Here is a 25,089-nt window from a genome sequence, read left to right as displayed (position 1 = left end):
TTCCTGTAGATTCTCAGCGGCGGTGTGTCTGAAACATTTACCTCTGGCACTCATAAGAAAACAGAGAGATTTTAACGCTGGATGTCGTGGTTCTCATCTCCATCGCAGAGCTGTCAAACGAAGGGGTTAAATATAGGTAGGAGGCGCTCAGACGACCTCTCCATCGTGTCACATGTCGAAGGCGAAAAAGTGACTTTTTAATTCTGTTGCGGGGTGTAGTAGGAACTTACAACTTGAGAACATTTCATGATCGTAGTAGACAAAATTGTAAGTATAACCATATTGCTACAGCGGCTACTGAAGAAACTGTCAAATAAAGCGAAAGGCGTGTGGTCTAAATGAGACTTCTATTCCAGTCGCAAAAGACGGCGTTAACCTATATACACTGAAGAGCCAAAGAAACTGATACACCTGCCTAATATTGCGTAGGGCCCCCGCGAGCACACAGAAGTGCTGCAGCACGACGTGGCATGGACTTTACTAATGTCTGAAATAGTGCTGGAGGGAACTGACACCGTGAATCTCACAGGGCTGTCCATAAATCCTTAAGAGTACGAGGGGGTGGAAATCTTTTCTGAACAGCACGTTGCAAGGCATCCCAGATATGCTCAATAATGTTCATGTCTGGGGAGTTTGGTGGCCAGCGGAAGTGTTTAAACTCAGAAGAGTGTTCCTGGAGCCACTCTGTAGTAATTCTGCACGTGTGGGTTGTCGCATTGTCGTGCCGGAATCGCCCGAGCCCATCGGAATGCACAGTGGACATGAATGGATACAGGTGAGCAGACAGGATGCTTACGTTCGTGTCCCCTGTCAGAGTCGTATCTAGACATATCAGGGATCCTATATCATTCCTAGCGACTGGAAGAAAGCGCAGGTCGTTCCCATTTTCAAGAAGGGTCATAAATCAGATGCGAATAATTATAGGCCTATTTCGCTTACGTCAATCTGTTGTAGAATAATGGAACATGTTTTGTGTTCTCGTATTATGACGTTCTTAGATAATACAAATCTCCTTCATCATAACCAACATGGATTCCGCAAACAGAGATCATGTGAAACTCAGCTCGCCCTATTTGCCCAAGAAATTCACAGTGCCGTAGACACTGGCGAGCAGATTGATGCCGTATTCCTGGACTTCAGGAAGGCATTTGATACGGTTCCGCACTTACGTTTAGTGAAAAAAATACGAGCTTACGGAATATCGGACCAGGTTTGTGATTGGATTCAGGATTTCCTAGAAGAAAGAACACAACATGTCATTCTTAACGGTTCAAAATCTGCAGATGTAGAGGTAATTTCGGGAGTACCGCAAGGAAGCGTGATAGGACCTTTATTGTTTACAATATACATAAATGACTTAGTTGACAACATCGGTAGCTCCGTGAGGCTATTTGCAGATGACACGGTTGTCTACAAGAAAGTAGCAACATCAGAAGACTCGTACGTACTCCAGGAAGACCTGCAGAGGATTAATGCATGGTGCGACAGCTGGCAGCTTTCCCTAAACGTAGATAAATGTAATATAATGCGCATACATAGGGGCAGAAATCCATTCCAGTACGATTATGCCATAGGTGGTAAATCATTGGAAGCGGTAACGACCGTAAAATACTTAGGAGTTACTATCCGGAGCGATCTGAAGTGGAATGATCACATAAAACAAATAGTGGGAAAAGCAGGCGCCAGGTTGAGATTCATAGGAAGAATTCTAAGAAAATGTGACTCATCGACGAAAGAAGTAGCTTACAAAACGCTTGTTCGTCCGATTCTTGAGTATTGCTCATCAGTATGGGACCCTTACCAGGTTGGATTAATAGAAGAGATAGACATGATCCAGCGAAAAGCAGCGCGATTCGTCATGGGGACATTTAGTCAGCGCGAGAGCGTTACGGAGATGCTGAACAAGCTCCAGTGGCGGACACTTCAAGAAAGGCGTTACGCAATACGGAAAGGTTTATTATCGAAATTACGAGAGAGCACATTCCGGGAAGAGATGGGCAACATATTACTACCGCCCACATATATCTCGCGTAATGATCACAACGAAAAGATCCGAGAAATTAGAGCAAATACGGAGACTTACAAGCAGTCGTTCTTCCCACGCACAATTCGTGAATGGAACAGGGAAGGGGGGATCAGATAGTGGTACAATAAGTACCCTCCGCCACACACCGTAAGGTGGCTCGCGGAGTATAGATGTAGATGTAGATGTAGATTCCAACTGCACACGCCCCACACAGTGTCTCACTAGCTTGACCAGTCCCTTGCTGCCATGTAGGGTCCATGGATTCACGAGGCTGTCTCCATATCCGTATATGTCCATCCGCTCGATACAATTTGAAACGAGGCTCGTCCGACCAGGCAACATGATTTCCAGTCATCACCAGTAAAACGTCAATGCTGACGTGCCCAGGCGAGCTGTAAAGGTTTGTGACGTGCAGTCATAAAGTGCACACTAGTGGACCGTCGGCTTCGCAAGCCCATATCGATGATGTTTCGTAGAATGGTTCGCACGCAGACACTGATTGATGACCCAGTACTGGAATCTGCAGAAATTTGCGCAAGGGTTGCACTTCTGTCATTCTGACCGAGTCGTCGTTGGCCCCGTTCTAGTAGGATCTTTTTCGGGCCGCAGTGATGTCGAAGATCTGATGTTTTACCGGTTTCCTGATATTCACGGTACACTCGTGAAATGATGGTAGAGGGAAAATCCCCACTTCATTACTGCTTCTGAGATGCTGTCTCTCTTCGCTCGTGCGCCGACGATAACAACACATTCAAACTCACTTAAATCTTGATACCCTGCCATTGCAGCAGCAGTAATCGATCTAACAACTGCGCCAGACGCATGTTGTCTTATATAGGCGTTGCTGACCACAGTGCTATCTTCTGTTTACATATCTCTGTATTTGAATACGCATGTCTGTACCAGTTTCTTTGGCGCTTCAGTGTATAAATTGTATACTTTTAGCGTCTATGCGATGCATATCTAAGGTAACAAGTTCCCCGGCGACAGTGAACTATTATTTTCATATGAACGCCTTTTTGGAACTCTTTGTAATCCGTGACGACTGCTGTGTTACAGGATCTGCAGATGACTGCGACCATCGACTGGGTGGGAGGGAGACCGCCCATCGCAGAACCGCCTTGCGGCTTCCGCGACGAGAAGTGCATCTGTAAGTAGCTTTACAGCTGACGCTTCTCACGCTTTCACTGATACTCAGCAGTTCAGTGCAGCATTGTATCCTGCACAAGTTAAAATTGAAAGTCTTAAGTATTTATAAAATGTTACTCGTTGTGCTATCGCACGTGACTCATCCAAGTGACTGGAAGCTTACAGTGAAGAATGCCTCACGTTACACATAAAATACCTCATTTAACTGTCGAACTTGCCGATTTCACTTTTATAAAAAACAGTTTGGGTGGTAACTGAGTACCTGAGGACACACACTAACTTTTCGGGTTCAACAAACGTTTTCGACTGTGTGGGTCAGTGCTGTCGAATCTTAAAATTATTGGAAGATGTCATCAGTGGTTATTTTCGTGATTAGTAAACACGAAGCAGTAACAAACGTCAGAATTTTTAAATGTAGATCGAAAGCCTGTCTTGCAGGGTCCTCTGATAATTCTCTGAAAGGTGCCACAATGTAGTCCTCACCAACATACACTCCTGGAAATGGAAAAAAGAACACATTGACACCGGTGTGTCAGACCCACCATACTTGCTCCGGACACTGCGAGAGGGCTGTACAAGCAATGATCACACGCACGGCACAGCGGACACACCAGGAACCGCGGTGTTGGCCGTCGAATGGCGCTAGCTGCGCAGCATTTGTGCTCCGCCGCCGTCAGTGTCAGCCAGTTTGCCGTGGCATACGGAGCTCCATCGCAGTCTTTAACACTGGTAGCATGCCGCGACAGCGTGGACGTGAACCGTATGTGCAGTTGACGGACTTTGAGCGAGGGCGTATAGTGGGCATGCGGGAGGCCGGGTGGACGTACCGCCGAATTGCTCAACACGTGGGGCGTGAGGTCTCCACAGTACATCGATGTTGTCGCCAGTGGTCGGCGGAAGGTGCACGTGCCCGTCGACCTGGGACCGGACCGCAGCGACGCACGGATGCACGCCAAGACCGTAGGATCCTACGCAGTGCCGTAGGGGACCGCACCGCCACTTCCCAGCAAATTAGGGACACTGTTGCTCCTGGGGTATCGGCGAGGACCATTCGCAACCGTCTCCATGAAGCTGGGCTACGGTCCCGCACACCGTTAGGCCGTCTTCCGCTCACGCCCCAACATCGTGCAGCCCGCCTCCAGTGGTGTCGCGACAGGCGTGAATGGAGGGACGAATGGAGACGTGTCGTCTTCAGCGATGAGAGTCGCTTCTGCCTTGGTGCCAATGATGGTCGTATGGGTGTTTGGCGCCGTGCAGGTGAGCGCCACAATCAGGACTGCATACGACCGAGGCACACAGGGCCAACACCCGGCATCATGGTGTGGGGAGCGGTCTCCTACACTGGCCGTACACCACTGGTGATCGTCGAGGGGACACTGAATAGTGCACGGTACATCCAAACCGTCATCGAACCCATCGTTCTACCATTCCTAGACCGGCAAGGGAACTTGCTGTTCCAACAGGACAATGCACGTCCGCATGTATCCCGTGCCACCCAATGTGCTCTAGAAGGTGTAAGTCAACTACCCTGGCCAGCAAGATCTCCGGATCTGTCCCCCATTGAGCATGTTTGGGACTGGATGAAGCGTCGTCTCACGCGGTCTGCACGTCCAGCACGAACGCTGGTCCAACTGAGGCGCCAGGTGGAAATGGCATGGCAAGCCGTTCCACAGGACTACATCCAGCATCTCTACGATCGTCTCCATGGGAGAATAGCAGCCTGCATTGCTGCGAAAGGTGGATATACACTGTACTAGTGCCGACATTGCGCATGCTCTGTTGCCTGTGTCTATGTGCCTGTGGTTCTGTCAGTGTGATCATGTGGTGTATCTGACCCCAGGAATGTGTCAATAAAGTTTCCCCTTCCTGGGACAATGAATTCACGGTGTTCTTATTTCAATTTCCAGGAGTGTATTCAACGCAGCAGTCTTGTTTCCATACCGACTTCCATCATTCCCTTCAGCGAACTACACTACTGGAGACTAAAATTGCCGGCCGCGGTGGTCTAGCGGTTCTAGGCGCTCAGTCCGGAGCCGCGCGACTGCTACGGTCGCAGGTTCGAATCCTGCCTCGGGCATGGATGTGTGTAATGTCCTTAGGTTAGTTAGGTTTAAGTAGTTCTAAGTTCTAGGGGACTGATGACCACAGATGTTAAGTCCCATAGTGCTCAGAGCCATTTGAACCATTTTAGACTAAAATTGCTACACAATGAAAATGACGTGCTACCGACGCGAAATTTAACTGACAGGAAGAAGATGCTGTGATATGCAAATGATTAGCTTTTCAGAGCATTCACACACCTACACCTACAACATTCTGACATGAGGAAAGTTTCCAACCGATTTCTCATACACTAACAGGACTTGACTGGCGTTGCCTGGTGAAACGTTGTTGTGATGCCTCGTTTAAGGAGGAGAACTGCGTACCATCACGTTTCCGACATTGATAAAGGTCGGATTGTAGCCTATCGCGATTGCAGTCTATCGTATCGCGACATTGCTGCTCGCGTTGGTAGAGATCCAATGACTGTTAGCAGAATACAGAATCAGTGGGTTCAGGAGGGTAATACGGAACGCCGTGCTGGATCCCAACGGCAGTCGAGATGACGGGCATCTTATCCTCAAGGCTGTAACGGATCGTGCAGCCACGTCTCGCTCCCTGAGTCAGCAGATGGGACGTTTGCAAGACAACAACCATCTGCACGAACAGTTCGACGACGTTTGCAGCAGCATGAACTATCAGCTCGAACACCATGGCTGCGGTTACACTTGACGCTGCATCACAGACAGGAGCGCCTGCGATGGTGTACTCAACGACGAACCTGGGTGCACGAATGTCAAAACGTCATTTTTTCGGATGAATCCAGGTTCTGTTCTCAGAATAATGATGGTCTCATCCGTGTTTGGCGACATCGCGGTGAACGGACATAGGAGGCGTGTATTCGTCATCGCCTTACTGGCGTATCACCCGGCGTGATGGTATGGGGTGCCATTGGTTACACGTCTCGGTCACCTCTTGTTTGCATTGACGGCACTTTGAGCAGTGGCTCTACCCTTCATTCGATGCCTGCGAAACCCTACATTTCAGCAGGATAATGCACGACCGCATGTTGCAGGTCCTGTACGGGCCTTTCTGGATACAGAAAATGTTCGACTGCTGCCATGGCCAAACGTTCCCCAGATCTCTCACCAATTGAAAACGTCTGGCCAATGGTGGCCGAGCAACTGGCTCGTCACAAGACGCCAGTCACTACTCTTGATGAACTGTGGTATCGTGTTGAAGCTGCATGGGCAGCTGTAACTGTACACGCCATCCAAGGTCTGTTTGACTCAATGCCCAGGCGTATCAAGGCCGTTATTAAGGCCAGAGGTGGTTGTTCTGGGTACTGATTTCTCAGGATCTATGCACCCAAATTTCGTGAAAATGTAGTCACATGTCGGTTCTAGTATAATATATTTGTCCAATGAATACCCGTTTATCATCTTTATTTCTTCTTGGTTTAGCAATTTTAATGGCCAGTAGTGTATAAATGTCCCACTCTGTTGTGTATGTAGCTTTGGCGCAGACTATCTGATAGAGTGGAAGATAATTAACGACAATAAAATAAATAACTCATGCTTAGAAGATTATTTTCACGGTCGCGAAGCTTCCACATGGAGACCGCCAATATCCGAAACAAAACCTTCGGAATATAAACCGACATAGGTGACAGTGGTGAACGACGCCTGCTAAGTTTTGTATGGTTGAATAGACAGTACAACTGGTGAGCAAGTGCCGGCCGAGATGAACCAACAGCGTCTCCTCAACAACCGCTAAGCGAACGTTGCTACGTATGGGCATCTGCAGCAGGCACCTGTTTCACGCACCTGTGTTCACTGCTGTTGATCGGCGACTGAGGCTGGAACGCTGGAATTTGCACGCCAGTTCCACAACTGGACATCCACTGCGTCAGTTGCCTTTTCAGATTAATCATGTTTAATGGCCGTTGGCGTGTGCGGTGTGAAACGCCTGAAAACAAATACTTTGCAACAATAGACAGTGCGTTATAGTCTGGGGGTGTTTTCGTGACGTTCCCTGCATGATCTCGTCATTCTGGAAGGCACAATTGATCAGCATAAGTATGACTCTATCCTTGGGGACCATGTCCACCACAAAATGAAGCTTGTTTCGCTTGGGCAAAATGGCACCTACCATCAGGACAAAGCGACCTGTCAGACAGCTCGCAGAGCACGTGCATGTTTCTAAGAGCACAAGTATCCTACCCCCTCTGGCCACTAAACTCTCAGGATTTAAATCCAATCGAGAATCTGTAGGACCACCTCGATCGGGATGCTCGTGCTATGGATCTGTAACTATGAATCCTACCGCAGCTGGCCACAGCAGTGGTCTGGGCACGACTCCATAAACCTGTCGGTACCCTCTAAAACCTCACTGACTCTCTTCATGCACATCTCGCAGCCGTCTGCACTGAAAAAAGTGATTATTCAGGGTTGTGACGGGCGCTCACATTAATATGGCTGGACAGCTTATAATATCCATATGATACAGAGTCGTCACGGAGGCAAGTTGGTAGCTAATAAGGCCTGTACACGTTGCAAGTGACACGTATAGTGACACTCATCATGGACAGCGTTACTGACCTTTTGAGTTTCGAGCTAAAACACTAGTACATACTAAACATCCCCATTCGACTGTCGTCTTCTCATGGGTTCTATCAATGACTGAAATCTTTAGTATCAAGGATATTTTATCTCCACCTTCAAGTGGGCGTACCCCCTGGGAACACGTTTCTGGCTGGCTGTCCATTTGAACGTTTTTGCTCATTGTCATCTCAGGGTTCGTTTCCTGCAGTCTATACCCATTTAGCACTATCACTCTGTGTATGTCAGTATCATGTATGTAACTGTAGACCACTCTGCATGTGTGTAGGTTTTTGTAATAGAAATCACTAATCGGAGTATTGCACGACTGATTTCGCTCGTATCAAGTGAGATAGCGTAGTTTTTCCCTTCCGTCATTGCACAATCGAATGACCCCCCCCCCCTCGGCCACTGGAAAAATTATGAACTATTCCTGATAGGAGCAAAAAGAACAAACAGACAGGTAGCCTCAAAACTTTACTCTGCAAAATTGATTGTAACTACTGTTCCCTACTCTTACCAGGTCCTCTTTACCTCCTAGTATTAAATGATTTAAATAAATGTGTCCTTTGGTCTTACTTTTGAATATGAAAATTGAAACTGCCTTTTTCATCAAAAATAAAATATTTAGTGCTGTGGATCTTAATTACTGTCTTCTTGGCTGAGAAAGAGTAAATTATTAATTGTGCAGTAATGTGTGGTGTCTCCGCAGTGCAATGGAGCGCACCAAGGTTAAAGTTCTTCTTAGTAGCCAGTGTGAGAAACAGCTTTTCAAGATATGCATCGTAATGTAACTCTGAAAAATTCTTGACGCTGTTATTGAAGAGCAAGTCAGACGGATACGATTCTGAACAACTATGACAGTCTGTGTTGGTACGTAAAGTTCCACAAATTTTCGCTTTTCACATAAGAGAATTTGTTCATTCCAAAAGAGCGTTTTATTAAACAGGGATCGCCCAGTAGTACCTAGCATTTAAAATCCTGAGCCTTCTGCTTGCTTGCACTTTGTATCGTAATCACTAGGAGAGGAAAGGTGAGCATAATATTCACTTCAGAAATGAGAAAAGTTTTACCTTTAACGCAACAATTAGTATTACAAAAAGACGTTCTTCTCAGTGCTCAACTATTACAGTATATACTCAGCTTCTTAGAAGAACGTTTACTGACAAAAATTAATATTTTCTGATGGCAGCTCTCATTTCTTTTTTAACAATAGAAGTACACCTCCTTTAAAAATACGCCCTTCCTTAGTCAGGTCCACTATCAGAAAAAAAATTATTAGTCAAATACCACATACAAGATTGTCATAATCTCTCGCTCACTAAGAGAAAGCTATCACTCCTGCAGAATAGGAAATTTATAGTAGTTATATTTTGCGCAGGGACATGTTTTCGCTACAGGCAATAATTTTCGAATAATTCAAGATAAGTGTACAAAAGTCACCGTAAAATGGGTTTTTCTTGAATAATACGAAAACTGTGGCCTCCAGCGGAAACGTATCCTTCAATGAAATGTAACTACATTACATTTCCTACTAAGAGGTCCTGTTCACTTTTTCTGTACAACTAATGGTTTGCACGTAGTGACCGAGAGAATATGAAACTATGCCCTGTGGTGTCAGAAGGCGTCGCTGGTTGCATGAAACTTATCAGTAGGGGCAGCTGAATATAATGGAACTATGACAGTAGCTACCAAGAATGACAGGACTCTACACTGCTCTTTTTGTTATAAATAGGCGGCACATGATCAACATTTCGTCCGCAGTAGAGATTCTTACAAGGGAGCTGTTAATCTTTCATTCAAACAGAGCGCAGTTTGAATCGTTGAGAGATGTTTGCATCACGCTCTGAGAAATCACTTGGCACCCAATGAGTTCGGACAGAATAGCTTAAAATCCTGTAGTGTTCGCAAGAAACTCAGCTTTGTTAAATTGAAAATCGACCAATTATCGTAAGGTTCTTTGTTAATCTGTCTCCATCAAGTCAAAAGCGGAATAACACAATCTCGTACTCCATGGCCGCTCAGAATGTTTGTACGGTGTTAGCTGTCTACATTGTTCAGCCGCTTCTAAAAAAACCTCGTATTTTCTTACAACATTACTAATTTACTATCATTCTGAGAGTAACTGACAGCCCCTTTTGCTGCCCACCTTCGTAGTCTGTCGCTGGTTACAACAAGGTAGGTACGACTCCCAGTAACCATCTCAGAGTTTTCAGAGGTAGAAAGGTCCTTAGTGGCGTCCACTTACCTCGTCAACCAAAATCGGGTTTTGCTTTTGGAAAATAAGTAGCACAGTAAACATCAGTGTCGTACAAGTGGTGCCAAATCGAAAGGCTTGCAGGACGCTGGAAGCCTCACGACATCTCATTTTACTTTATTTTGGTGCAAGTTTCGATAGTAAACGATCATCTTCAGTCGCAGGAACCATCAGCTTAGCATCCCTGCATATAAACAGTCAACCCGTCTGAAATTATCATTCTGTGTCGAATTAGTTACCACAGAGTCAAAACTACTGCAAAAAGTTTATCGTCGCAAATTACATTTGTAATTTCTGCTGGGTATTGTTGAGAGTTTTTACGTTAACTTGGATGGTAAAGGCCAGAGAAAATCATGAAGTTACATATAGAGGGCGTGGGGTGTTACTTGTGGTCGGAGCATACCCCCAGGATGCACAAAACCAAATTCTAGTGCCCATCAAAATGAGAAATCAACCCAGATGTTCATGTAAATTATTTGAAAACAAGTACTCCTATACTGTTGCGCAACGGAAAACTTTTTATTAAAGCGGATGTTAATGGGATAACCAAATTAATCATTTAACAATTGTGTACCACACCACTCACTTAGATATACTAATGGGAGGAGGGATCTTCTAGCTGTGGATGGAAACAAATGGTCACTATTATGAACAGATTTATTTATTTTGAATATGAAGATTATCCACTGACATCTTATTAACTGACATTATTTATCGGATAAGAGAATACAACTCAAAATATTACCATAGTACAGGTCAATAAGGAGAATAAAACACAGTTACGTTAGTAAATCGTGGACACGGCCAGTGACAGCGGAAGTTATAATTGACGTGTAGAAAGTACACGGGAAGATAGGAGTGAACAATAACAGGTTATCAAACAGTGCATTGTGGGAAACATGCTTCTGAAGGGAGAGAGTTGACGCTTTGGCAGGTGCGACAATGTGCCATCTTACCAATCGGTTAGTGCGTACATAAACAGGCTGGAAGCAGCAACAGCTAGAAGATATGATTTCAGCCCTCCTTTAGTACTTAGAGCCGACGTACAGACATCATTGCAGCAGTAGCAAGGTCGTCTCATCAGCCATCTCTCCTGCTGAAAGCCAAAGCCGAAAGCAAAGTCATCACCGAACGAAGACCTAAAGCGAAGTGTGTTCTCTAGGAGCCACCCGAAACTCGTCTGTCTCGCTGCCAGAACTGGAAATCGCTGCCCAATAAGTGCGGAGACTCCGAATTCCGACTTATGCAAAATCAGTAAGAGCATTAAAATATCTCCTACTCTTTTATCTCAAATTATACCTCAGCCAATCACACAGAGGCAGGGAGCTAGAGTAAGGAAACTCTCCCACTCCATGACGTGATTCTGAAATGGACAATTGAAAAACTCGGCGCGTACGCACAACGCAAAACCGGGGGTCCTGCCGAAAATGACAGAGTGGGCCAGTTAGGAGACTATATTCTGAGGTTTAAACTTTAAGTTATTCCGAGGTATCGTATCGAAAAAACGCAGGCCTCGAGAGAAGCCACAGCCGGCTAGAGACCTCTTGTTGTTGTTGCTTCGGTCTTCAGTCCGAAGACTGGTTTGCTGCAGCTCTCCATGCTACTCGATCCCGAGCAGGCCACTTCATTTCTGAGTAACTACTGCAGCCTAAATTCTTCCCAGTCCGCCTACTGTATTCATCCCTAGAACTTTTGCCGGCCGCACTTCTTTTACAGGACTACATTCGTGATCCTCTGATGTCTCAGAATGTGTCCTATCAAGCGATCCGTTCTTTTTCTCAAGTTCTCCGACAAATATTTTTGCTCATTAGTTACGTGATCTACCCATCTAATCTTCAGCATTCTTCTGTAGCACCACATTTCAAAAGCTTCTAATCTCTTCTTGTCTAAACTGTTTATCGTCCAGTGTTTTACTTCCATACGTGACTACACTTTAATTCCTACTTCAGATTTTTCTTTTGTTTCCTTTACTGCCTGATCAATGTACAGATTGAATAACATCAGGAATGGGCTACAACCCTGTCTCACCCCCTTCTCAACGACTGGTTCCCTTTCATGCCCCTCGACTCTTGTAACTGCTGTTTGGCTTCTGAACAAGTTGTAAATATCCTACAGAATGAAATTTTCACTCTGCAGCGTATTGTGCGCTGATATGAAACTTCCTCGCAGATGAAAACTGCGTGCCGGACCGAGATTCGAAATCGGGACCTTTGCCTTTCGCGGGCAAGTGCTCTATCGGCTGAGCTACCCAAGCACGAATCACGAGCCGTCCTCACAGCTGCCAGTACCTCGTCTCCCACCCAAACATCACAGAAGCTCTCCTGTAAATATCCTTTCGCTCCCTGTATTTTACCCATGCTACCCTTAGAATTTCAATGAGAGTATTCCAGTCAACATTGTGAAAAGCTTTCTCTAAGTCTGCAAATGGTATAAACGTAGGTTCGCCTTTCCTTTACCTAAATTCTAAGGGAAGTCGTAGGGTCGTACTGCATTTCTACGGAATTCACACTGACTTTCCCCGAGGTCGGCTTCTACCAGTTTCTCCATTCGTCTGTAAGGAATTCGCGTTAGTATTTTGCAGCCGTGACTTATCAAAGTGATAGCTCGTTAACATTCACACCTGTCAGCACCTGCTTCCTTTGCAATTGGAATTATTACATCGTCCTTGAAGTCTGAGAGTGCTTCGTCTGACTCACACAGTTCTTACTCACCGGATGGAAGAAATTTGTCATGGCTGGCTGTCCCAAAGTTATTAGTAGTTGTAATGGAATGCCGTGTAATCCTGGGGCCTTCTTTCGACTTACTTCATTCAGTGCTCTGTCAACTTGTTCTCTCAGTATCTTATCTCCCATCTCACCTTCATCTATGTCCACTCTCCATTCTATAATATTGCCTTCAAGTTCATCTCCTTGAATAGACCCTCTAAATACTAGTTCCATCTTCTCCATCTTCCAGCTTTCCCTTGTTACCTTCGGACTGGTTTTCCATATGAATTTCGATATAAGCACATGAGATTTTCTTTTCTCCAAAGGACTCTTTAATTTTGCTGTAGGCGGTATCTATCTTTCGCCTAGTGATATATGCTTCTAAATCCTTACATTTGTCCACTAGCCATTCCTGCTTAGCCATTCTGCACTTCCTTTCACTCGCATTTTCTAGACTTTTGTTTCCCCTTTCTCCTGCTTCCTGTAGAGCATTCTTATATTTTCTCCTTTAGTCAATTAAATTCAGTTTCTCTTGTGTTACCCAAGGATTTCTACTAGGCTTCGTCTTTTTACTTATTTGATCCCCTGCTGCCGTCACTATTTCATCTCTCAAAACTAACCATCCTTCGTGTGGTGTGTTCCTTTCTTTTCGTCCTGTCAATCGGTCCCTAATGCTCCCTCTGAAACTTTCAATAACTTCTGCTTCTATCAATTTATCCAGGTCCCATCTTCTTCATTTCCTACCTTTTTGCATTTTCTTCAGTTTTAATCTATAGTTCATACACAATAAATTGTTGTGAGAATCTGCATCTGTCTCCGGAGACGTATAATAATTTAAAACGTGGTTCTGAAATCTCTGTGTTACTATTATATAATTAATCTGAATCCTTCCGGTGTCTCCACGTCTCTTCCATGTAAACAATCCTCTTTCATGATTCTTGAACCAAGTGTTAGCTATGATTAAGTTATGCTCTGTGAAAAATTCTACTAAGTGGTTTCTTCTTTTATTCCTTTCTCAGAGTCCATATTCACGTACTATTTTTCCTTTTCTTCCTTTTCCTACTATCGAATTCCAGTTCTCTATAATTATTAATTTCTCTTCTCCCTTAACTATTTGAGTAATTTCTTTTATCTCATCATGCATTTCTTAAATTTCTTCATCATCTGCGGAGGTAGTTGGTATATAAACTTATACTGCTGTGGAGGATTTGAGCTTCGTGTCTAACTTGGCTAAATAACGCGTTCACTAGTCTGTTCATAGTAGCTTGACCGCATTTATATTTTCTTATTCATTATTAATCCTACTCCTGCATTACCCCTATTTGATTTTGTATTTGTAACCCTGTATTCACCAACGAAAGGATAACGTTCTACGAGTAGGGGCTTGAACGTGATACAGAAGCTAGAAAATCTTAAAAGGGGAATGCAGAGTCTAAATCTAGATATAATAGGGGTCAGTGAAGTGAAATGCAAAGAAGACAAAGATTTCTGGTCAGATGAGAATAGGGTGATATCAACAGCAGCACAAAACGGTACAACGGGAGTAGAATTCGTAATGAAAAGGAAGATAGGGCAGAGAGTGTGTTATTCTAAACAGTTCAGTGATAGGGTTGGCCTCATCAGAATCAACAGCAAACCAGTACCAACAATGATGGTTCGGGGATACATACCTACTTCTCAAGCTGAAGAGGAGGAGTTAGAGAAAGTATATGATGATATTTAACGGGTAATTCCGTACGTAAAGGGAGATGAAAATCTAGTAGTCATGGTTCAGAGGAAGGAGTAGAAGAAACGGTTGTGGTAGAATATGGGCGTGGCACCAGGAATGACACAGGAGTAAGACTAATTGAGTTCTGCAATAAATTTAAGATAGCAACAGCGAATTCTCTGCTCAAGAATCACAAGAGGAGGAGGTATACTTGGCCTCGAGATACAGGAACGTTACAGCTAGTTTGGTCAGGCAGAGATTCCGAAATCACATACTGGATTGTAAGGCGTACCCAGGAGAAGATATAGACTCAGATCACAATTTAGTACTGGTGAAGAGTAGGTTAAAGTTTAAGAAAAGAAAACATCCGATCACAAAGAAGTAGGATACGTAAGTAGTGAGAAATGAAGAGAAATGTTGCAGTCTCTAAGGCTATAGACACAATGATAAGAAACAGCTTAGTAGACACTTCATTATAAGAGGGATGGACGTTCCTAAAAAGGGCAATCACAGAAGTTGGAGAGAGAAACGTAGGGACAAGGAAGATAACTAAGGAGTGCACTGGGAATTCCACTGTTAAATGCAGAGGAGAGAGCGTATAAGTGGAAAGAGTGCTTTGAAGGTATCAATGAGGGAGAAAATGGCGTGATAAAGAAGAAACAGATGTCGATATAGAAGACGTACGGAATCCAGCATTAGGATTAAAATTTAAAGGAGCTTTGGAAGACTTAAGCTCGAATAATGCAGAAGAAATAGGTGACATTATATCACAGTTTCTACGATCATTGCAGGAAGTGTTAACAAAACTACTGTTCACGTTGGTGTGTGGAATGTTTGAGTCTGGCGATAACTCCTCTGACTTTCGGAAAAGTATCATCCACACAATTCCGGAGATTGCAAGAGCTGACAAGAGCGAGAATTACCGTACAATCAGCTTAACAGCTCATGCATCTAAGTTGCTTTACAAGAATCATATACAGACGAACGGAAAAGAAAACTGAGGATGTGTTAGATGACAATGAGTTAGGCTTTCGGAAAGGTAACGGGACAAGAGTCGCAGTTCTGACGTTGCAGTTGATAATGGACTAAATAAAAATCAAATTGTTGGATTTGTCCACATGGAGAAAGCATCCGATAACGTCAAGTGGTGCAAGATGTTCGAAATTCTGAGGAAAATAAGCACAAACTATAGGGAGAGATAGATAATATACTATGTGTACGAGAGCCAAGAGGGAGTAAAAAGAGTGGAAGGCTAAGAACGAAGTGCTCGAACTAAAAAGGATGTAACGCAGGGATACAGTCTTCCGCTCCTACTGTTCAGTCCATACATCGAAGAACCAATGGTGGAAATAAAAGAAAGGTTCATGAGTGGAATTAGAATTCAAGGTGAAGATTTGCCGTCGACAGTATATGTTGAATGGAAGTCCAATGAGTACAGAATATAGACTGACGGTAAATCGAAGAAATACGAAAGTAATGATAAGTAGCAGATGTGACAAGAGCGAAAAACTTCACGCCAAGATTGATGCTCACGAAGTAGATGAAGTTAACGGAATTCTGCTACTAAAGTTCCACTCTCGAACGGCGCGCTGGAAAAACGAGCAATTATATTTTTCTGTGTGAGCCCTGATTTCTCTTATTTTATCGTGATGATCATTTCTCCCTATGTAGGTGGGTGCCAACAGAATGTTTTCGCAATCGGAGGAGAAAACTGGTGACTGAAATTTCATGAGAAGATCCCGTCGCAAAGAAAAACGTCTTTGCTACTCCAATTCACGTAACATATCTGTGGAACTATCTCCCCTATTTCGCGATAATATAAAACGAGCTGCCTTTCTTTTCGATGTCAACCGTCAGGCCTATCTGATGCGTGTCCCACACCGCACAGCAACACTCCTAAATACGGCGGTCAAGCGTGGTGTAAGCAGTCCCTTTAGTAGATCTGTTGCACCTTCTACATCTACATCTACATTTATACTCTGCAAGCCACCCAACGGTGTGTGGCGGAGGGCACTTTACGTGCCACTGTCATTACCTCTCTTTCCTGTTCCAGTCGCGTATGGTTCGCGGGAAGAACGACTGCCGGAAAGCCTCCGTGCGCGCTCGAATCTCTCTAATTTTACATTCGTAATCTCCTCAGGAGGTATAAGTAGGGGGAAGCAACATATTCGATTCCTCATCCAGAAACGCACCCTCTGGAAACCTGGACAGCAAGCTACACCGCGATGCAAAGCGCCTGTCTTGCAGAGTCTGCCACTTGAGTTTGCTAAACATCTCCGTAATGCTATCACGCTTACCAAATAACCCTGTGACGAAACGCGCCGCTCTTCTTTGGATCTTCTCTATCTCTTCCGTCAACCCGATCTAGTACGCATCCCACACTGATGAGCAATACTCAAGTATAGGTCGAACGAGTGTTTCGTAAGCCACTTCCTTTGTTGACGGACTACATTTTCTTAGGACTCTCCCAATGAATCTCAACCTGGTACCCGCCTTACCAACAATTAATTTTATATGATCATTCCACTTCAAATCGTTCCGCACGCATACTCCCAGATATTTTACAGAAGTAACTGCTACCAGTGTTTGTTCCGCTATCATATAATCATACAATAAAGGATCCTTCTTTCTATGTATTCGCAATACATCATATTTGTCTATGTTAAAAGTCATTTGGCACTCCCTGCACCAAGTGCCTATCCGCTGAAGATCTTCCTGCATTTCGCTACAATTTTCTAATGCTGCAACTTCTCTGTATACTACAGCATCATCCGCGAAAAGCCGCATGGAACTCCCGACACTATCTACTAGGTCATTTATATATAGCGTGAAAAGCAATGGTCCCATAGCACTCCCCTGTGGCACGCCAAAGGTTACTTTAACGTCTGTAGACGTATCTCCATTGAGAACAACATGCTGTGTTCTGTTTGCTAAAAACTCTTCAAACCAGCCACACAGCTGGTCTGATATTCCGTAGGCTCTTACTTTGTTTATCAGGCGACAGTGCGGAACTGTATAGAATGCCTTCCGGAAGTCAAGGAAAATAGCATCTACCTGGGAGCCTGTATCTAATATTTTCTGGGTCTCATGAACAAATAAAGCGAGTTGGGTCTCACACGATCGCTGTTTCCGGAATCCATGTTGATTCCTACAGAGTAGATTCTGGGTTTCCAGAAACGAAATGATACGCGAGCAAAAAACATGTTCTAAAATTCTACAACAGATCGACATTAGATATATAGGTCTATAGTTTTGCGCATCTGCTCGACGACCCTTCTTGAAGACTGGGACTACCTGTGCTGTTTTCCAACCATTTGGAACCTTCCGTTCCTCTTGAGACTAGCGGTACACGGCTGTTAGAATGGGGGCAAGTTCTTTTGCGTACTCTGTGTAGAATCGAATTGGTATGCCGACAGGTCCAGGTCTGTTGAGTGATTCCAGTTGCTTTTCTATTCCTTGGACACTTATTTCGATGTCAGTCATTTTTCGTTTGTGCCAGGATTTAGAGAAGGAACTGCAGTGCGGTCTTCCTCTGTGAAACAGCTTTGGAAAAAGGTGTTTAGTATTTCAGCTTTACGCGTGTCATCCTCTGTTTCAATGCCTTCATCATCCCGGAATGTCTGGATATGTTGTTTCGAGCCACTTACTGATTTAACGTAAGACCAGGACTTACTAGGATTTTCTGTCATGTCGGTACATAGAATTTTACTTTCGAATTCACTGAACGCTGCATGCATAGCCCTCCTTACGCTAACTTTGACATCGTTTAGCTTTTGTTTATCTGAGAGGTTTTGGCTGCGTTTAAACTTGCAGTGAAGCTCTCTTTGCTTTCGCAGTAGTTTCCTAACTTTTTTGTTGAACCACGGTGGGTTTTTCCGTCCCTCACAGTTTTACTCGGCACGTACATGTTTAAAACGCATTTTACGATTGCCTTGAACTTTTTCCATAAACACTCAATATTGTCAGTGTCGGAACAGAAATTTTCGTTTTGATCTGTTAGGTAGTCTGAAATCTGCCTTCTATCACTCTTTCTTAACAGATAAACCCTCCTCCCTTTTTTTATATTCCTATTAACTTCCATATTCAGGGATGTTGCAACGGCCTTATGATCACTGATTCCCTGTTCTGCGCGTACAGAGTCGAAAAGTTCGGGTCTGTTTGTTATCAGTAGGTCGAAGATGTTATTTCCGCGAGTCGGTTCTCTGTTTAATTGCTCGAGGTAATTTTCGGATAGTGCACTCAGTATAATGTCACTCGATGCTCTGTCCCTACCACCCGTCCTAAACATCTGAGTGTCCCAGTCTATATCTGGTAAATTTAAATCTCCACCTAAGACTATAACATGCTGAGAAAATTTATGTGAAATGTATTCCAGATTTTCTCTCAGTTGTTCTGCCACTAATGCTGCTGTGTCGGGAGGTCGGTAAAAGGAGCCAATTATTAACCTAGCTCGGTTGTTGAGTGTAACCTCCACCAATAATAATTCACAGGAACTATCCACTTCTACTTCACTACAGGATAAACTACTACTAACAGCGACAAACACGCCACCATCGGTTGCATGCAATCTATCCTTTCTAAACACCGTCTGTGCCTTTGTAATAATTTCGGCAGAATTTATCTCTGTCTTCAGCCAGCTTACCGTGCCTATAACGATTTCAGCTTCGGTGCTTTCTATCAGTGCTTGAGTTCCGGTACTTTACCAATGCAGTTTCCACAGTTTACAATTACAATACCGATTGCTGCTTGGTCCCCGCATGTCCTGACTTTGCCCCGCACCCTTTGAGGCTGTTGCCCTTTCTGTACTTGCCCGAGGCCATCTAATCTAAAAAACCGCCCTGTCCACGCCACACAACCCCTACAACCCGTGCAGCTGCCTGCTGCATGTAGTGACTCCTGACCTACCAGCGGAACCCGAAACCCCACCACCCTATGGTGCAAGTCGGGGAATCTGCAGCCCACACGGTCGCAGAACCGTTTCAGCCTCTGATTCAGACCCTCCACTCGGCTCTGTACCAAAGATCCGCAGTCAGTCCTGTCGACGATGCTGCAGATGGTGAGCTCTGCTATCATCCCGATAGCGAGACTGGCAGTCTTCACCAAATCAGATAGCCCCCGGAAGCCAGAGAGGATTTCCTCCGATCCATAGCGACACACATCATTGGTGCCGACATGAGCGACCACCTGCAGATGGGTGCACCCTGTACCCTTCATGGCATCAGGAAGGACCCTTGCCAGCCTAAGTGGCCAAGCGGTTCTAGGCGCTACAGTCTGGAACCGCGCGACCGCTACGGTCGCAGGTTCGAATCCTGCTTCGGGCATGGATGTGTGTGATGTCCTTAGGTTAGTTATGTTTAAGTAGTTCTAAGTTCTAGAGGACTGATGACCTCAGAAGTTAAGTCCCATAGTGCTCAGAGCCATTTGAAGGACCCTTTCCACATCTGGAATGACTCCCCCCGGTATGCTCAAGGAGTGCACATTGGTTTTCTTCTCTTCTCTTGCTGCCATATCCCTAAGGGGCCCCATTACGTTGGAGCTCCCAACTACTAGTAAGCCCACCCTCTGCGACCGCCCAGATCTTGCACACTGAGGGGCAACCCCTGGAACAGGACAAGCAGCCATGTCCAGCCGAAGATCAGTATCAGCAGGATACAGAGCCTTCAACCGGTTCGTCAGACCAACTGGAGAGGCCTTTCGTTCAACCCTCCGGAATGTCTTTCGCCTCCTGCCACACATCGAGACGACTTCCCACTCTACCACGGGTGAGGGGTTAGCCTCAATGTGGGCAGTATCCCGGGCAGCCACAGCCGTAGTCCGATCGGGGGATGCGTGGGACGAGCTGGCCGTCCCCGACAAACCCCCATCCGGACCCCCACAGTGATGCCCATTGGCAACAGCCTCAAGCTGTGTGACCGAAGCCAACACTGCCTGAAGCTGGGAGCGAAGGGATGCAAACTCAGCCCGCATCCGAACACAACAGTTGCAGTCCCTATCCATGCTAAAAACTGATGTGCAAAGAACATCTGAACTAATCTACAGAGAGCACAAACAATTCGACACAAAATTTAAACGGTTATTAAAATACAAGATTGCCTATTAAATGCAGTACTGCTGCTACTTGCGCACTGCTGACACACTGCTCGGCGGCGGAAGGAGACTAAGCGATTTTACGCTATTCAGCTACTAAAACGCGATGCTACAACTCTCCAATACTATAATACGCCCGAAATTCATGAATTAAACAATTCAAGTAACCAAAAACACGCAAAGAAATTAAGAATTAAACTATGTAACAAATAAATGGGCTATGAGTATACAACTTAATGCTGGCAGCTGCTTATTCAACGGCGGCAGTCTTTGGTTTGCTCTACCTACAACATTATCTACGTGATCGTTCCAATTTAGGTTATTTGTAATTGTAATCGCTAAGTACTTAGTTGAATTCACAGCCTTCAGATTAGTGTGATTTATCGCATAATCGAAATTTAGCAGACTTCTTTTAGTACTCATGTGAATAACTTCACACTTTTCTTTATTCAGGGTCAATTGCCACTTTTCGCACCATACAGATACCTTACCTAAATCATTTTACAATTCGTTTTGATCATCTGATGACTTTAGAAGACGGTAAATGACAGCATCATCTGCAAACAATCTAAGCCAGCTACTCAGATTGTCTCCTATGTTGTTAATATAGATCAGGAACAGTAGAAGGCCTATAACACTTCCTTGGGGAACGCTGGATATTACTTATGTTTTTACTCGATGACTTCCCTCCTGTTACTACGAACTGTGACCTTCACGACAGGAAATCACGTATCCAGACGAAAAACTGAGGCGATATTTGATAGGCACGCAGTTTGGTTAGAATACGCTTGTGAGGAACGGTGTCGAAAGCCTTCTGGAAATCTAAAAATATGGAAACAATTTGACATCCCCTGTCAACAGCACTCATTGCTTCATGACTGTAAAGAGCTAGTTGTGTTTCGCAAGAGCGATATTTTCTGAATCCGTGCTATGTGTCAATAAATCGTTTTCCTCGAGGAACTTCATAATGTTCGAATACAGTATATGTTACAAAACCCTAAAGCAAATGGACTTTAGTGATATGGGCCTGCGTTTCAGCGGATTACTCATATTTCCCTTTTTGGGTATTGGTGTCACTTGAGCAATTTTCCAGTCTTTAGGTACGGCTCTTTCGTGAGCGAGCGATTGTATATAATTGCTAGATATGGAGCTATTGTATCAGCATACTCTGAGAGGAACCTGACCGGTATACAATCTGGACTGGAGGCCTTGGCTTTATTAAGTGATTTAAGCTGCTTTGTTACACCGAGGGTATGTTTCTCATCTTGGCAGTTGTTCTTGATTGGAATTCAGGAATATTTACTTCGTCTTCTTTGGTGAAGGAGTTTCGAGAAACCGTGTTTAGTAACTCTGCTTTAGTGGTACTGTCATCAGTGACTTCACCGTTGTTATCGCGCATGAAGGTATTGATTGCGTCTTGCCACTGGTGTACTTTCTATATGATCAGAATCTCTTTGGGTTTCCTGCCTGATTTCGAGACAGAATTTCGTTGTGGAAGTTATTAAAAGCATCTCGCAATGAAGTACGCATTATATTTCTAACGTCTGCAAAACTTTGCCAGTCTTGGGGATTTTGCGTTCTTTTAAATTTGGCATGCTTTTTTCGCTGCTTCTGCAACAGCGATCTGACCAGTTTTGTGTCCCATGGGTGATTAGTACCATCACTCATTAATTTATGTGGTGTATTTATCTCTCAATTGCTCTCAATACTATCTCTTTGAAATCATTCCACAATCTGAGAAAGCCGGCCGTGGTGACCGTGCGGTTCTAGGCGCTGCAGTCCGGAACCGCGTGACCGGTACGGTCGAAGGTTCGAATCCTGCCTCGGGCATGGATGTGTGTGATGTTCTTAGGTTAGTTAGGTTTAAGTAGTTCTAAGTTATAGGGGACTGATGACGTAAGATGTTAAGTCCCATTGTGCTCAGAGCCATTTGAACCAATTGAGCCTATCTGAGAATATAGGTCTGGAGCACAGCGTTGTCTGGTAGTGAGACGTGGACTGTGGGAAAACCGGAACGGAAGAGAGTCGAAGCATTTGGGTTGCGGCGCTGCAGAAGAGTGTTGAAAATTAGATGGACCGATACGTTGCTACATTTCATCGGAACGCGAAGTGATCTTTCCCAAAGTCAGCTTTTGTAAGATTTTCCATTATTTCGTAAATAAGTTGTGTCAATGTTTTTCTAAGCATTACTGAGAGTACGGTAATACACTCTAACAATCAAAGATCAAAAAGAGAAAAAAAGGATAAAAATAACGACGCACCAAGGGGAAACGATCCGAATAGAATGGAAATCAGTAGGTGCGATGCACATGTACAGACAAACAAATCGTTACAGTTTCGGACAAATTAGATCACTTATTGAACAGAAAGCGCTTCACAAACTGAGGAAGTCAACAACGCATTGGTCCACCTCTGACCCGTATGGAAGCAATTATTAGGCTTGACACTGACTGGCAGATGTTTTGGATGAGCTGAGGAATAATGTGACAAATTCTGTCCCACTGGCGTGTGTAGATCGTAAAAATTCCGGTGTGGTAGGAGAGCCCTGCCCATAATGTTCCACATGTCTTCAATTGGGGAGAGATACAGCGAGCTTTCTGGCCAAGGTAGGGTTTGGCAAGCATGAAGATGACTATTAGAAACTCTCAGCATGTGCAGGTAGGCATTACCTTGCTGAAACGTAAGGCTTGGATGGATTGCTATAAAGGACAAAAAAAAGGTGCGTAGTATAACATTGGCGTACAACTGTGCTGTACGGGTGCCTCGAATGACAACCAAACGGGTCCTGCTATGAATAGAAATGGCAGCCCACACTGTCGGGCCATATGTTGAGTGTCAGGTTGGTATCCCATTGCTGCCAAGGGCGTCTTCACTGGTCACAGAGGCTCATCTCGAAGCAGGACTCTTCGCTGACGACAATTTTATTCCAGTCAATAAGATTCCAAGCCGAAGACTCGTCTGGTCACGCCCCGGACAGTGGTCGGATAACAACTCTCTTCTTCGTGATGCATCGTTTTTTAAATCTGTAAGGGTTGTAAAATTGTAATCATTTGTTTGTCTCTACATTTACATCACTTCTACGGATTACCGGAAAATTTGAGTAATTCTATCGTGGTACGAGGCAACGGCCTTGCCGCAGTGGATGCACCTGTTCTCGTCAGATCACCGAAGTTAATCACTGCCGGGTGTGGCCGGCACTTGGATGGGTGACCATCCGGGCCGCCATGCGCTGTTGCCATTTTTAGGGGTGCACTCAGCCTCGTGATGGCAGTTGAGGAGCTACTCGACCGAATACTAGCGGCTCCGGTCAAAGAAAACCATCGTAACGACCGGGAGAGCGGTGTGCTGACCCCACGCCCCTCCTATCCTCATCCTCAGCTGAGGATGACACGGCGGTCGGATAGTCCCGACGGGCCACTTGTGGCCTGAAGGCGGAGTGCTTTTTTCGTGGTACTCCGCTTTTTTTCTAGAGTCTATTTTCCTTTGCCTGCACTTCCATTTTTTTGGAACTAAAATTACTACATTATATTTGAAATCTGAGGGTAGCTGCAGAGAATAATGGTAATCACCCATCCGTGCATTTACTAATCGTGAGAGAATCCGTAACCGCCATCTAGCAATTGTTTGGAATATCCACAGTCGCAGCAAAGTGATGAACAAAGCTAACGTGGCCTAATATTTCCTGTTAACCAATTACTGCTCTGTTTTCTACGGCTAGAATACAGGAAACCCCAGCAAAATGATTTTGTGTTCATGTCAGAGAGAGAATATGTGTGAACTGGCTGGACGGGACGGAAAATCGGTATCACACGTGCGTTCCGACACCGCAGCACGTCCTCAGCGGGAGCCGCAATAGATGATTAGCCGGACCGGTAGCCGATAGCTAATGTAATTACGGCCACAAACTGGACCGCGTATTCGCTGGGAGGGGAGCAGACTCTGAATTCATGGAATGCGCGGGCAAGCTGTGGCCGCACTGATGCTCGAGTGATGCGAATTAGATTACACGCGTCACGGACCACTGTCCCGCTGTGAATGATTAACGTAGAATTAGAGGGAACTGCTGGTAGCCACAGATTCCATCACATATTACACGCAATTTATGCAGGGTACATAGAACAATGTTGTTGCCTGAAGGTCCACAACCAGAATGGGTTTTGTAAGTAGGCGAGCCTCACCGACTCGATGTAAATGCAGCACGTGCGCACAGCTGCACCTGTTTAAAAACAGTCTCTTACCTTCCGTAAAGGGCTGTATCTTCTCAGAAAGACACATCACTGAAAGAATCCCCAGCAGAGTTTAAGCCGCCACAAAACCGAAGGATGGACACGTCCCACATTACTGTCCGCTAAAGGGTGTCCAGATACTTTGGATCAGCTTGTGCAACTTGCGATGAGATAGGCTGCGAAGCTGCCTGTTAGAGTGGCAGTCAACACACCAACCTCTGCTATAGAGGTCATCGCACAGATGACAAAATGGTAGATATCGAAATAGACGACAGAGGGATAGAGAAACAA

The 25,089-nt window shown here is 44.8% G+C and overlaps 1 protein-coding gene across 1 annotated transcript in view; it reads left to right on the top strand.

The window, feature by feature from the left end:
* Window positions 1–25,089, top strand: part of LOC126162937 (guanylate cyclase 32E) — a 935,168-nt gene that overhangs the window by 602,085 nt on the left and 307,994 nt on the right. The window contains exon 10 of the mRNA XM_049919769.1: window positions 3,086–3,176. Within this exon, the coding sequence (XP_049775726.1) occupies window positions 3,086–3,176 (91 nt within the window). The remainder of the gene's footprint in view (window positions 1–3,085; window positions 3,177–25,089) is intronic.

Source organism: Schistocerca cancellata, chromosome 1, assembly GCF_023864275.1.
Source record: "Schistocerca cancellata isolate TAMUIC-IGC-003103 chromosome 1, iqSchCanc2.1, whole genome shotgun sequence".
Classification (NCBI taxonomy): domain Eukaryota; kingdom Metazoa; phylum Arthropoda; class Insecta; order Orthoptera; family Acrididae; genus Schistocerca; species Schistocerca cancellata.
This window is presented reverse-complemented; position numbering and strand designations above follow the sequence as displayed.